General features: G+C 39.1%; 1 protein-coding gene across 1 annotated transcript in view; it reads right to left on the bottom strand.

Annotated features, from left to right (window-relative positions):
- Positions 1 to 16,435, bottom strand: part of PLXNC1 (plexin C1) — an 84,787-nt gene that overhangs the window by 14,668 nt on the left and 53,684 nt on the right. Inside the window, exons 19-25 of the mRNA XM_072146572.1 lie at positions 14,354 to 14,487; positions 13,603 to 13,801; positions 10,685 to 10,831; positions 9,070 to 9,247; positions 7,438 to 7,541; positions 5,085 to 5,139; positions 1,804 to 1,838 (exon numbers count right to left, since the gene is read on the bottom strand). Of these exons, the coding sequence (XP_072002673.1) occupies positions 1,804 to 1,838; positions 5,085 to 5,139; positions 7,438 to 7,541; positions 9,070 to 9,247; positions 10,685 to 10,831; positions 13,603 to 13,801; positions 14,354 to 14,487 (852 nt within the window). The remainder of the gene's footprint in view (positions 1 to 1,803; positions 1,839 to 5,084; positions 5,140 to 7,437; positions 7,542 to 9,069; positions 9,248 to 10,684; positions 10,832 to 13,602; positions 13,802 to 14,353; positions 14,488 to 16,435) is intronic.

Raw genomic sequence — 16,435 nt, 5'->3', positions numbered from 1 at the left:
GCTCATCATGTACAGGCGGTCCCCTACTTAAGGACACCCGACTTACAGACAACCCATAGTTACAGACAGACCCCTCTGACCTCTGGTGAAGCTTTCTGAATGCTTTACTTTAGTCCCAGATTGCAATAATCAGCTGTAAGGTGTCTGTAATGAAGCTTTATTGATAATCCTTGGTCCCATTACAGCAAAAAATATTTAAAGTCCAATTGTCACTGGGGACAACATTTTTTTTGCCTGGAGCTACAATTATAAAATATACAGTTTCGACTTACATACAAATTCAACTTAAGAACAAACCTCCGGACCCTATCTTGTACGTAACCCGGGGACTGCCTGTATTCATGTATCGCAATGGGGAAAAACTTAAAAAGTACCTATCACTTGAAAAAAAACGCCACTAGAAGCTACTTACTAAAGTAAGCAACTCCTAGTGCTACAACAGACGCAGCAGTGTTACACTGCTAGCGTTATCGAAAACCTCTGATAATGCTAGCAGACATTGCCGTGATGTGTGGCACCTCCTCCAAAACATCACAGGACAGACCAGGCGTTTGTGATCTCGGTGGAAGCCATGGAAATCTAGCATGGACTCATATATGGACTGTGGCATATTCAGCCGAAGAATGGTACTTATGCCTTTGATTTCTTGGAATTAATTCATACATAAAAATGAAGATTTAATACATTAATGGTCTGTGATGTTAATGAATTACGATCCATATATGGTCTCTACATCTCCTAGGGCTTCCCCAAAGCAGACATTGGGCAGGGAATCCTTTTGAGAGATGTGTCGGGTTGGCGGCAGAGCAGGGACCACGTCATCAGGGAGATATCACCATCTGTCCATACATGGTGTCTCTACATCTCCCAGGGCTTCCCCAGACACAAGGCTCTAAATTATGCAATTAAATAATTCTTTGCCCAGCCCTGGATATAAATCCACAACCTCCACACTTCACCTGGCATAGAGAGACAGAGGCTATGCTAGGCTATGGGGTTAGTGGTTGTCTATGGGAGGATTTTATGTAATTAAGAGCTTCACTGTTACATCGACACAGGCTGAATATACTGGTATATGGAGATGGATCTTCTCAGATTACTATTATTATTATTGAGATGATAATGATGATTATTTATTATTATGGAGATTATAATGTTTTAAGCATATAATACAGTTAAATGACAAAAAGACCAAACATAAGGGCTCATTCAGACGGGCGTGTCCGCTGCTTATGTGCAAAAAATGCGGATGTGATGTCTGTGTTCAGACTATATTGTATCCATTTTGACTTCTATGTATGTATGTGGCCTGCATGATGCAACTTTTTCTCTTTTTTTTTGTACCGACGCCAGCTAGAAACACATACACAGTGATTGAGGGCATAAACCATAGGGACTTGTGGGTGGTTTAGTGTCCTGAATCGCCATTTCCCTTTAAATTCTTAGCAATATCTTCATAGACCAAAAAAAAAAATAGCTTGTCCTTTCAGGTGATGTGCACAGGTGATTCTGATTCTCAGATGCAGTTTTTGAAGCCAAAGCAGATGTGGATCATAATGGGTAAGGACTTATCATTAACAAGTGCTACTCCTCTTCTATTTTAACTCCACTCCTGGTTTGGGCATCAAAAACTACATCTGAAAAACTGAATGTGTGGACGCACCATTAGTAGGTGTAAACTCAACACTCTGAATACAGTTATCATATCTTGCATTTTATGCACCAGTGCATCAAAATCCATGACTATATATTTTTTAATAAAAACATACTAAACATCATATTGTACTAATTGTATCCACTTACCAAATGACAGTATTTATCCTTGGAATATTCCTCATCTGAACAAAATACACAATATACACAATTTAGATCAATGCAATAAGGATAAGATCATCTTCTTGATGGTGTCTTACTACAAGATTCTATATAATTCCTTGCAATGTAATACTGCTGCACCACCATTATATGGAAATATAATATAAAGCATATAGAATTAATTATTAAATGAAATCTTATATTTGAGTGTTAAATATGGGAAAATCAAGTAAACTTTAATTTTTGTATATTGTCTATTCTGGAATATTCCAGTGGAGGTGACTCTACTGTGAAAACCAGCCATTTCCCTCTTTAGGTTCAAAGTATTTGTATATCTAGTATAGCCATTGATTTGTCTACCATATAGCTCTGTGGTGTGGTTATAAACACATGTTTATATCTTTTTTTTGCTTAACTAGTGGCTAAATAATTTAACAAGGTTGAAATGAAAACTAAAAATGTGGCCAAATTCATGCTAAATGGACCAAAGAGTATTAGTACGGTAGCCTATTTGTAGTAAGAGCAAAAGATTAAATGTCAACTTTCTCCCCTCATCAATAAATTAAAGTTAAAGGGAACCTGTCATCAGAAATTGGATTAATAAACGATTACCAGTATGATGTCTAGCAGCTTTACACCTTCCAGATCATGTTTCTATGGCCCAGCATGGTTCCATCAACCACAGAATCAACTTTGAAGTGAGATGTAAATTGGTTGTTTAAAGTCAAGGAGGCGGAGAGTTTAACATGGAAGTCAAGCTCTCCTTGCCTCAGTACACCACCTCCTACTCTGTGATTGACATCATGCACAGAACTTCGGGGGATTAGTGATATTTCTGGATGCAGGACCATAAAGTACAGTACAGGGGCTTTCTGAGGAAGAAAAAGCTTGATTTCAGTGTTAAAATCTGTGTCTCCTTGACTTTATACAACCAATTTACATCGCACTTCAAAGCTGATTTTCTAAATGATGCCACCACACTGGGTCTTGAATGAAACATGATATTGAAGGTGTTCAGACGCTTGACAACATACTGGTAGTGGTTTATTAGGTCAATTTCTGTTCATGTCATGTGGAGTATACAATATACTCATAATTATCATTCTGTGCATTCAGATACATTAAACAGTACATGTAAGAGGAACAAAAAAGGATTGCAGAATAGACGGCATTTGTGGCAACACTGGCTGCAATAGGCCATTTCTTAATATATGAGCTTTCATTTTCTATCCTGTTGGTATAAATTTGGCATGTTTTGCTTAAATTTCACCAATGAGACCAATTCACCAATTCTAGATTTTTTGATATCTATAGGATAGAACATCAATATCAGATAGGCGGAGCCCCTACATCCAGTATAGGAATACTTGCTGACATTTTCTAAAATTTTTTATCTACCATCAAAGTCAAGCATGATAAACCAAGGACACTTACCCATACACCAGGCATAGTGACCGTAGAAATCTTCTTACATATGTTATGCATGGTCTCCTTTCTTCTAAAATCAACTTTTTAAATTATGGTAATGAGCCAGGAGAGCTCGGGGAGGGGGGGGATGGGGATAGTTACAACAGCCCTTCCGTGCTGTAGCTTCACAGACTGTTACACTGGGCAAGAGCCCTTTCCCACTCCAATTGTGTGCTGATAGAGAGGGCGGAAGTGATGAGCAAGATCAAAGGTGAGGGAAGACAGTGTAAAAGCCTCTCAAGCTGCAGCACAGAGGCGCTGTGGTAAACCCCAGTGCACTTACGGTTCATTAGCATAATTAATAAAGTTAATTTTAGAAGGAAGGTGGCCGTGGATAACAAATGTAGAAATATTACCACAATCACGGTGCCTGGATCTATGAGTAAGTGTCCCTGGTACATCATGTTTTATTTTGATGGTAGATTTCCTCTATCCAATGCAGTTTTAGTATTAGATTACAGGGGTATTCCTTTTTCAACAAGTAATGGATATTGTTTAAATAATGGAAAGTTATACAAATTTCAAATACACTTTCTATATCAATTGCTCACAGTTTTTTAGATCTCTGCTTGCTGTCCTTCTATAGAAAGCTTCTATGTTTACTTCTAGTGGACAGAAATCTGATTACTCTCTGTGATATAACAAGACGTGCACCTGTGTGACCATAGTCAGATTTCTATCCAATGGAGATAAACAATGAAGCTTTCTATAGAATGACAGCAAGCAGAGATCTAGAAAACCATGAGGAATTGTTACAGAAAGTATATTGGAAAATTGTATTACTTTTCATCATATAAACAATAACATTAATTTGCCAAAGTGGGAATACCCCTTTAAGGTACTTTTCAGATATCCCCTTACATCAGGTCATGCGTATAACCAAAAACACAAAATGATTGAATAGTTTATCTACAAGATAACTTTTAGACAAGAGTCAAAACCCAGATTGTAGGTCACTATTGTGGTCTGTATTGCTTTCTTTTTTGCTTGCATGACTTTGTTAATTTCGTCAACATTTGGTTTACACATTCATATATTGTTGTTAAATACATAGTTCGAATTCCAACCATGTGCTGGAAGATTATGTAGCCTCAGAGGTTGGGGTTAAAGAGGTTTTCCCGGAAAACAAGTTAGGCCCTAGCCATGAGAACAGGGGGTCAGTTGGGGTCCGTGGTACCTCTATCAGACCCCTAGTTGCCTCGTTGGGAGCAACGAGGGGTCCGCCGAAGGTACCTCGGACCCCATTGGAACCCCTGTTCTCATGATCTGTGTTCTCACCGATTAGCAAGTTACGCCCTATCCTGCGGATAGGGCCGAACTTGTTTCCTAGGACAACATCCATTTAAGGTATAAAGAGTTAAAAGGGTTTTCCCACGGAGCAAATCAGGGGTTGCTGATCATGGGTGGTCTCAATGCTAAGACCCCCACAGATCGCGAAAACAAGGGGTCCGAACCTAGTTGCTCCGTCAGGTTATTGGAGCAGATGGCCACATACGAGTGTTCTGCTCCATTAATCTCTGTGGAGCTGACGGAGATCGCCAAGCTTGATTAACCTGACGGAACAGCGCGGTCCAATGGACCCCTGTGGGGTCTCAGCACTGAGACCAACCCTGACCAGCAAGTTAGGCCCTATCCTGTGGATAGGGCCTGACTTTGCTTTGTGGGAAAACCTCTTTAATCTACTTCGTTTTATAATAAATTAAGTGTATTTATTATAAAACAGCTACCAAGCTATTGTATTGTTTGTAATTATTTTGTAATTGTAGATTGTGGATTATAAAAACATTTTTAATGAATATTACCTGGTAAGACGTCACTTTTTTTCACATTGAATTTAATTGTGGCACCATTACCAATCTAAAAAACATTGATAAGATACAATTATATTTCTAGCATTTGTATTGTATTATTTATACAAAAAACTGTATACCGAATTTACTAATCATTTTTAATTTATTTTTCAAAGGTCCAAAATATTTTTGGTCAATAAAATTAATAGTACAAGTGACTACTGGAAACTTTGTAATAGATCTTAAAAGGGGTCTGCCCATGAAAGAAAGTTCTCAAATTTGAATCCCCTACTGAGTTTCCACAATAAAGATCATTTTAACTGCATTACTTTTTACAATTTTACTCAGTTTTATTCCTCTTTAGGCTGGTCAGTGTAAAATCCCAGATTGTGGGCAGGGACTCTCTAAACAGACATATTATGATCCCTCTAGTGCTGTGAGATGCTGTGTGTTGACAATGTGCTTAGATTATAAAATTGGGGGTGATCTACCACCCCTACCACCCCGTTTACGACTTTTTTTTAGACTTTTTTGAGCATGGAACAAATAAATCTCCAAAGAAGTGTAAAAAAAACAAAAACATAGAATGTGTTGGAAAGTCACCCCCAATGAGTTAACATTACATTTTTGTAATGTTTACACACTGTAATTAGGTGAATCAACAGCTGTTGAATTGCTTTTAATGTGAGCGCCAGACCAATGTTTTTATATAAAGGTGTGCTCACATGTTGTGTTTGTTGTGAACATTATTCAAATGTGTTTACACTGGCAACATTGTGTTTACGCAAACATGATGTTAAAATCCATGTTAACATAATGTAAATACATTATTAACACTATGTAAACACAACCTAAACACAACATTTCATAGACAACACCTTGAAAAAACAGGACATTACGCACCTTCCACATAGTAAACTATAAAGAGGAACTTCTAAGTATGGATGTAGACAAAACAATTGGCACAAATCTTCTTACGGTTCTTAACCCCTTAACCACCTAGCCTTTTTTTGTTTTTTCATTTCTATTTTTCACTCCCCACCTTCAAAAATGTAAACCTTTTTTATTTTTACACATAAAGAGCTGTGTGGTGGCTTCATGAAGGTGCCCTTCATACTGACGGTATTTAATATTTCATGCCATGTAATGGGAAGCGGGAAAAAAATTCCAAATGCAGTGAAAATGGTGAAAAAACGCATTTGCGACGTTTTTTTGTGGGCTTGGATTTTGCAGCTTTCACTGTGCGCCACAAATGACATGTCTACATTATTCTTTGGGTCGGTACGATTACGGTGATATCAAATTTGTATAGGTTTATAATGTTTTCATACATTTACAAAAAAAGTTTTTTTAAATTTTGCCATCTTCTGGCGCCAATAACTTTTTCATACTTCAGTTTCTTTTTTTGCGACTTTTGATGACGTTTTCATTGCTATGATTTTGAGGACTGTGCGACCTTTTGATCACTTTTTATTGATTCTTTAATATTTTTCAAAATGGCAAAAAATTTGCCATTTTCAACTTGCATATACAGGCGCTCCCCTACTTAAGAACACTCGACTTACATACGACCCCTAGTTACAAACGGACCTCTGGATATTGTTAATTTATTGTTCTTTAGTCCTAGGCTACAATGATCAGCTGTAACAGTTATCAAATGTGTCTGTAATGAAGCTTTAGTGTTAATATTGATTCTTATGACAATCCAACATTTTTAAAATCTAATTGTCACAGAGACCAAAAAAGTTCTGGCTGGGTTTACAATGATAAAATATACAGTTCCGACTTACATACAAACTCAACTTGAGAACAAACCTACAGACCCTATCTTGTATGTAACCCGGGGACTGCCTGTATATTGATTATATCTTTACCTTTGATTTATTGGTTGTAACATACTTTGACGGAAGACTAGAGTCATTACTAGGTGACTAGGCAAGTGGTGGTGTGAGGTTTACCCACACCAGGGTTGCCGTCTGTGGATTTGTTGTAAATTATCTGTTTTAAAAGTTTTTAAATGTATGTCTTTGTTTTTGATCTGTCTCTATACTCTAATTGAAATAAAGATTGATATATTTGTGAAGTATATTGGTAAGCAGTTATCGTGCATTGCTCTTTTTGCTTTTTGGATTAATTGTGTTTAAATGCACAGGCTCTTTTTGGATTTATACCGTTGTGCTAACCAGCATCTTGTTCATCCATTTTCGACTTTGGCAAGCCCTCTCCATGCACCGGGACACGCGCACGAGTCAGTAAGAGGTTAATACACTTAGAAGGGCACATGTAACTTGATACTTCAGTGAACAGACATATCATAGCTGGTGGCTTGTGAGCCGCATACTTGTGATAAACCAAAACCTCTTACCTGGTAATGTTTTATGGTGTTTAACTTGATGGTATTATTTTCTGTCATCGCATTAGAGGAATCTATGTCTGCAAGCTGCTTAAAAGTCTGACCATGGTGAAATTCTGATCATGGAAAATAATAAGTTAATTAAATAAAATACAGACAGTTGAATATTGTAACCAATTTTTATTACTTCTGCATGTTGTAACAATCTTTTAGACAGAACAGTAAGCATGCCAAACTGGGTCACATTATAAAGTGCATTGGAACTGCACTGGAAAATTTATCAGAAGTCTGTGAGAGCAGAACTAAGGACCATGGCAACCAATCAGAGCTAAGTTTACATTTTAAAATCGTCTGTGGAAAAAAGAAAGCTTGGCTCTGATTGGTTGCCATGGGTAACTAAAACAGTTCAGCTCTCACACTTTAATATGCATATTGCATAACTGATCACCATTAATGACAGTATCATTCAGGGTGTGATTCCAGACTTAAGAATTGCTGTTCTTTCCTACCGCATACACAGCGGTCTTTGGAATGAAATCAAAACCAGAAACAGATTATGATGTTCTAACTATTAAATGTCTGCACAGCTAGTGTAGATACATACGGTGTAGGATTTTTCCTTAAAAAAGTACAGTAATTAACAATCACTGTATTTTTAATCATTTTCCATGCCATTTGAATGTTTTCCACAGTAATACTATTGCTAGACTAATTGCAATTACAAATACATCCTTATAGGAATACATGCTCCGACGAATAATCATCTATTCTTCATTTAGCATTTCATTTTCATTAAAAAGGGACTTTTAAAAATATGCAAATGTACCTCTTCTGACTCTGTCGACTGCTGAATATCCACACCTTCCATAACCACTTATCTCCGCTTCCTCCTTTCCTTCCCATACCTAAGAGTCAGAGGCAGATGACAGAGCCGGAAGGGTCTTCTGTGATGTACACAGAAGTACATGAGGCTCATTTGCATATTTTTATGATAAATAAGCCATAAGCTAAATAGAGAATACAGTTGTAGTAGCCATAGCAGCTGACCCCCGGGGGTCAGGGGGCCACATCATGCGGCCTGACACAACGAGTGGAGGATGTGCCCCATAAATGAAAGCTATCACCACGGATCTACTTTTTATAACTTTTATTTCCTAATCTTATTTTTTCTCCTCAAAGCTCCTTGTCCGTGATGCCTGCCATCTGAGCATGTGCAGGACAGCAGGCCCGCGGCTGCGCGGTCACTGCTCGGAAGCCGGAGCTACTGTGCATGCGTAGATAGCAGGCTTGGTGGACGAGGGAGTGTAGCTCCTCATAGCTGCGCGACGAAGAAATCTGGTAGGAAGATCAAAGAGGCTACTGGGGAGTGGAGTAGCTGCGCCGTGTAGCCCCCGATCAAGCTACTCCACGACCCAGTAGCCTCTTTAGAAAATCTGCATAGTAGGGAAATAAAAGTTATAAAAAGATTGCGGGGACATGAGGATTAGCCCTTAAAAGGGTTACCTTCATGTCCAATAGTGCAGCTACCACCCAATCTACCTTTATAGGTAGATCTGTGGTGGTAAGTTTCCTTTAAATACAAAACAGAGAAACACATGCTTGTGAGTTACAGAACCCCAAAGAATACATTTGTTGAGTCCTTACCTAATTCAATATCGCAAAGAGGATGCCCAAACGAATATCCCCTTTGGATCTGGAATGATTGAAGAATTTTCTCTTTGGCTTGTTCAATTGTATCACAATCCAAAACAGTTACTTTTAGAAACTCACTAGTATCTTCACACTCATGTTCTGAGGTTTTTGGAAAATGCACATTTAGCTCCTAAAAAATACCATAAGCTGTATCATTGATATTCAGCAATATTATGTCCATATCACTAATAGTTGTTGCTACATCAGACACACAACATGTAAAGAGCTATTTAGTATGTAGTTTCAAGCCAAATGTTCCATGGGTCAGTGCCATATTTTTGCCCTAGACTGCCCTAGACACTAGGCCTGAACATGGCCCCATATCACGTAGAGATATAGGACCTGTCCTATCTTTCTACGTGCTAAGGAGCACTACGATGCCGCACGTGTGCTGCACCGTACCGCTCCCGTACGGTGCCGTGAACCCATAGAAGTATATGGGGGAGCATATCGGCCGCATATATTCCCCCCATACATGTGTTTGAATGTAGCCTAAATGCGTGCTGAATACTTCTGCGCACCGTATGCTGCCGTATATATGTGCAGTATCCAGAAACAGTGGGATTCTGTCAGCCAGCCTATAGTCAGCCATCCATCATGTGCCAGCCCACCGTATTTTATACTGATACAGTGCGGATACGGTGCAATACGTTGCCATACTGTTGGAATACGTCCCGTATTTACATCCAGAATACAGCCCTATATACAGAACAGAAAAGACCATCCGGTCGTGTGCATGAGACCAAACACAGGTAAAATATGGATTACACATGTACCCACAAGTATGGCCATTACAGCAGCAGATTGCTTGATTTTGATGCTAGATTTTTTTAAGAGTTACAAATATTTGTACCCACCCTGAATTGACATAGCCAAAACACATCAAATGACCCCAACTTAGTGCCACCAGAGTCTTATACTTTAGAGTCACCAAATTAAATGAATTTTGTTGTAGCTTTACACAGGAAAAGAAGCCATGGGATGGGAGAGTGTGAGAATAAAAGAAAACTGAGAACCAGACAACTCTCACTGCAATTCCGATTCCAACGCTCATTTAATTTTCTTGGAAGAAAGACTGATTTGGAAAATCTACCCCTGCAACTTTATTGGAATAAACACTTATGTTAAATGACTGTGCACATTTGTGGCCTGCTAAGACATTCACATCTTCCTATGTTGCAACATTACTGTGGAGTTCAGTAGGGGAGAGGCAATGTCAGAATAGGTTCAACCACATGGATATGTATTTTTTTTACTTTTCTATATTCTTGTTGGTTTAAAAAAATATTTGCAATCACTTTGTATTAGTAGTGATTGCAAAATAGTATTTGATAAATATGAATATGACTTTCAATTGAATTAAAACCAAGAACTTGCTCACTCCTGTGAATGTTTCAGTGCCACATAACTTTGTTTGACAATGCTGAAACTTGTTCACCACAACTCTGTAAATTTCTTTTTAGACACAGTACTATTTGTGGTATCACATCCTTTATTGTCATAGCCACAACCACCAATATTGACTGGATATCTCTACTGATTAATGGTACTTTAGTATCATACTCACCACACTGTTATATTCTGTGATCTGCCATAACAACCAGTCTTCATTCAAAGTAAAGAGAGCTTTACAGGATACCGCATCTATTGGGCCTTTGTGTATCCTCTGGTTTAATGTATGGACCAGATTGTACAAAGGTTCACCCACAGATTCCTATGCAAAATTAAATTATGATTAATAAAAGGGAACACATATCATCTTAGGCCCCATTTACACTGCCATTGTGGGGACGTAACGTATATATGCAAATTTGTGTCCTGGATCTACGTCCCTATTAAAGGCTATTGCGAACCGGCGGCAGTCTGGTACGCTCCATACATGGGGAAAATATAGAGTTTACTCTATCTATCCCCATATGCACAGCCGGGCAGCGCTATTTCCTATAGAGAAGGGCGGGATTAGCAGAACTCACCCCTCCTCCTTTCCAGCACCTCTGGGCTACGGCCGGGCAAGCACACGTCCATGTGAATGCAGTCATATAAAACATGCATGCCAGTTGAATAAGCCAAAATATCTATATCTATCTATATTTATAAAATACAAAGCAATTTCCTTGCAATATTTTGCAAGTAAAGAGGCTTGCGGTCAGTTTTAAAACTAATAGTTGGAATTCAAGTCTAAGATAATTTTTTTTACAGAAAATGTTAGCACAATGTTACCACAAACACTTCACAGTTCTTGTCTGAAAAACCCACCCTTCTTGTTTTGCTGGCAGATTAAATTCAGGAGGACATAACACTTCTGCTTCCTCTTATTATAATCTATTATTTTTTTTACTTCTAGATAGCTCTATGTAGATAATCTCGGAATTGTCTTCTTTTAAATGAAACAACTGGTTAATGTGAGGAACTTGTGATGTGGCCTGATGAGAGACTTCAGTGCTGACCATGAATATTACTGCAGACATTAAAGGGAGTCTACCTGAAGTTTTGACCATACAAAGCTATACACAGGGTTAGCTTGACGGACTAGAGAGATGGGCTATCATACCTTTGTTTGTGTTGTTCTAGCTGCAAGATTGTGAAACATGCATTTATGTCCCAGGATTGTAGCTGAACTTGGTGCACTGGGGCACACTTTTATGTGAGATACAAATTCTTAAGAACACATTTCTGATGCTGCTAATAATATACTTGTACGTATGATACAACAGTTACCTAACACTGACTGTTGCTTTGTATGATAAAAACTGATGGTAGAATCCCTTTAAAGGTGACCTGTCACCCAATTTATCAGCACTAGGAGCTACTTTCTAAAGTAAGCAGCTCCTAGTGCTTGATCAAACGCCGCAGTGTTAGAATGATTGCGTTACGAGAAACCTCCGGTAACGCTATCTAACACTGCGGCGGGGTACAATGTAATAGTCGGACAGCTTGCAAAGCTGTCCGACGTATTCATGAGGGGGCGGGGTTGGGGCGTGGCTAGGGGCGATGACTGCCGCCTGGCGCGTGGCAGTCACTGCCGGCCTATGGAGTGAGCGGGGCGGTCCGGGCAGCACTTCGAACCGCCCCCTCATGAATGCTTCGGACAGCTTTGCGAGCTGTCCGACAATTACATTGTACCCCTCCGCAGTGTTTGATAGCGTTACCGGAGGTTTCCGGTAACACTATCACTCTAACACTGCGGCGTTTGATCAAGCACTAGGAGCTGCTTACTTTGGTAAGCAGCTCCTAGTGCCGAAAATTTAGGTGACAGGTCTTCTTTAATGTCAATATGTCAGTTCTTTTGGGGGGGGGGGGGCAGCAATAAATGACATAGTGTTCAGAATAAGCACAATATTTATCAACCACTTGTTGACCTTTTTGAACATAGAAGGTAGAGTGGGCATGCTCGCATGCATTATAGAATAATCACTATTGAAGTACTTTTTACTTCTCACTATGAGGCCATATGATATATATAGATATTCCTGGAATACAATGGTTTACATAAATTTCTATGAGGTAATGTTTACAGGTTAAAAGGCCTTCTACCTGGTGGTTTAGGATGGTCAAGGTGTTAAAGGGGTATTCCCATTTTACCAAATTAATGTTATTGTTTATATGATGAAAAACTATACAATATTCCAAAATACTTTCTGTATCAATTCCTGTATCAATTTTCTAGATCTCTGCTTGCTGTCATTCTGTGTAAAGCCTCTATGTTTACTTCCAGTGGACAGAAATCTGACCATGGTCACACAGGTGCACGGCTTGTTAGTGTCAGAGAGAGTAATCAGAGCTGTGTGATATAACGAGCAGCGCACCTGTGTGACCATGGTCAGATTTCTACCAATTAGAAGTTAACGATGAAGTGTTCTATAAAATGACAGCAAGTAGAGATCTAGATCCGTGAAGAATCGATACAGAAGTATATTGGAAAATTGTATAACAATTTAATTATTCAAACAATTATTTGCTGAAATGGGAATTGCCCTTCAATGATAATTATTTCTATGATGGTCTATAGCAGTAAAGAGTTACCCTTACAAGTTATTATTTATAAAAACATTGGCCCACATTTATTAAAGCCCCTGTGCCAGTTTCTGTCGGACGTTGCACATTCTTTTCACTGCAAACTGCTTGCACATGTATTTATAAAGTGTCCGCAACACATTATACCCTGCACTGAAAGGGGTGTTTCGGTGCAAACATTTATCAGTGTCTGACAGAAGTGTGTCGCTTGCTCTATGTTAAAGATGCACCATAAAAGTTGTTGCACTTTGACGGACCAGTGCAGGCGGCTCCAGATTCATGAAGAACATGCGCCAGAAATCCTGAATTTGGGACCCTCTGTACACTACACAGGAAACTGCACCTATTGCAGTTTACATTGTTTTTGATAAATGTGGGCCTTTGCGTTTGTATCACCAGCGACCATTCTAGTTGTAGAATTAACCTAAGATACACTGAAGATAAATAAGGAAGAGTCATTTCAGTACTTACTCTGAGAAATCCATACAAACAAGTGGACATCCAGTTGGTCAGTAGCTTTTCCACCACCGTCTCTGTTCTCCTCAGCATTAACTTTGGATGTTTGTTACTTGGTTGATCAATAAGATCTTTAATCAATCTTTCAAGCAGCCCAGTAAGGTAAAGGAGATTACTCTGATAGTTAATGGTCAGCAAGGATGCAAACATACACCTAATAAAACAAGAGTAACAGGTTATGATTTGCTTCCAATACATCATCATAATAGAAATTGTATGTGAACTATTTGGGCACGATTTATCAGTGGTTTTATGCCAGTTAGTTTTTACATGTAAAAACAATTAAATAATCAAAAATTCTTGAGCACTGCAAGAAATTCTGATTAATTATTCGACTACACCACCTCCACACCATGGGGGCAAGTAGGAGTGCGACCACCAGAAGAGTGGGACAGCACAGGGTGTCCCTGCCCAGTGGCTGTGCACTTTCTAAAAATCTGCAACTATTCTTTGCTGAATGTTTGGAGGTTTTTATGCAAAACTACCTGGCATAGTTCTGCCCCCCCACCCCCACCACGGAAGCACTGCCAGCAGAGGTCTAAGCCTCGTGATGTATCTGCCGTGAAGTTGGGCACAGAGCACCAGCGTGTGATAAATCTCCCCCTATATGTTTATGCAGTATAGTATTTTTTTGTCTTCATAGTGAGAAAAGCAGTGACAAGCATGAAAGCATATTAAAATAATGCATAAATAATGTTGTTCTTACCGATCCTTGACAGAGAAATCACTCTGTTTTTCCAAGGTGTGGATGAGTAGAGCCAGAAAATTTTGGTTCTCAAATAAAGTCCTTAGAGTATTTACTACTTCCTCATCATGTGATGACCTTCTGGTTTGGAAAGGCTGTAGGCAACAAAGATATATATTAATACTATTGTTGGATGATTATAATAAAGAACACACAATGATGCAATAGTCGATGGTCAGTGTTCCTAAACGGGTAGCTGCTGATGGTACCTGGTGACCTGCACCCAAATATGGAGAAATGGAACAAGCCAGTACCTATATCTCATGCACCTGGATGATGAAAAAGGAAATTGACAGTTTATTGTTGGGGAGGGTTGGAAATCTCAAACTTCTTCTGTAGTAAAAAAAACTTTTGGATAGTGAAGTTGCACTTCATTCATTCTTTGACGCATATCAAAACATTTTATACTAGCAGAATACATGCGTCAAAGAATAATTGGATTTTATCTTAGAGAAATAATTTAATCAGAAAATGTACACAATATTGGAAATAGTTTTTGGAGTTTTTCAGACTACATTTACTTTGGTTTTTGCACTGACCACTACGTCTAATAACGGTATGAAATTTCCAGCTCTCTTCACTCTACAATATTCTGAAGAGCGTCCAGAAGCAAACTCATCACAGGCAGGATTACACCATACACAGAAGGTGATGGTCGCAGCCTATCTTCTCCCTCACCATGCAATGTTTCCTTACTCAAAAAAGGCTATTTAATGTGAATTCCGTATACCGTGAGTGACATCACTGGTTACCCTGCTGAGCAACATACGTGTCCTCCATTGCCTTTAATGACCTCTGACTCAGAAAGAGGGATCAAGAAGGAAAGATGTAGCTTGCTGCATCTCTCCATCCTGTTTTACACAGTATATAACATACACCGGGCATATTTAGGCAAAAAGGATGACAGTATATGTCTATGCATACCCCCATATATGTCAGAAAGATCTATTTGCATATATGCTCAGCATATCACATAAACGCAATGTGAACCAAGCCTTGTTAAAATTTGTTGTAGGCATAAAGCTGAGCTTAGTTTGAAAGTCAAGTTACAGAATTAAAGTAAATAATATTTCTGAAATCTCTTTCAATCTCTTGTCAATCTCTTACAGTTACATAGAATATGATATAATGTCATAGAATGTCTTTATGAGTGTCTTTCAACAAGATTGTAGTGCCTATCCCACGAAACCAATTAGGCCCTACCCTAATCAATGGGGGTCTCAGATCACTAGAACGTGGGATCCAATAGCTGCACCGCTCATCTCGTGAAGCGACAAGGGGTCCGACTGGGGTACAAGAGCCCATGATCCACACCGTTATCATGACCCACGCCGATCAGCAAGTTAGGCCCTCTTCTGAGGATAGGGCCTAACTTGTTTTGTGGGAAAAAAATCTATAACTTTTTTATTTTTACACATAAAGAGCTATGTGATGGCTTGTTTTCTGCTTAACAAATTGGACTTCATAGTGACGGTATTTAATATTCCATGCCATGTACTGGGAAGCAGGAAAAAATTCCAAATGAAGGAAAAAACGCATGAAAAAACGCATGAAACTGCTGAAAAAACGCATTTGCGCCGTTTTCTTGTGGGCTTGGATTTTACGTCTTTCACTGTGCTTGAACTTATATTTATATCAGTTCAAGGGAAAGGGGGGTGATTTGAATTATTAGGTTTTTTTTATTATAATTTTTTTTAAACGTTTTTTATTTTTACTAGTTTTCAGACTCCCTAGGGTACTTTAACCCTAAGTTGTCTGATCAATCCTCAAGGGTTAAAACAAGACAGCCTCGCGTCTTCAGAAGACCCGAGGCTGTCATGGCGACGGATCACTGCTCCCCTATAACGGGGAGCGACAATCCTCGCATGGGCGCCGCCATCTTTTTGAAGCCGCCGCCGTGATAACACCCGAGATTGATGCTAGCAATATGCAGCATAGACTTACCAGCTATGGAGAGGGCTCAGCCCAAGAGCCCTCTCTATGCACCGGGACCCGGCGCCCACTGTGAATACGCGGTTGGCGGTCGTGAACGAGTTAAATTTA

The sequence above is a fragment of the Engystomops pustulosus genome, chromosome 4 (genome assembly GCF_040894005.1).
Source record: "Engystomops pustulosus chromosome 4, aEngPut4.maternal, whole genome shotgun sequence".
Classification (NCBI taxonomy): Eukaryota; Metazoa; Chordata; class Amphibia; order Anura; family Leptodactylidae; genus Engystomops; species Engystomops pustulosus.
The sequence above is the reverse complement of the archived record's forward strand: the minus strand, read 5'-3'. Positions and strand labels throughout refer to the sequence as shown.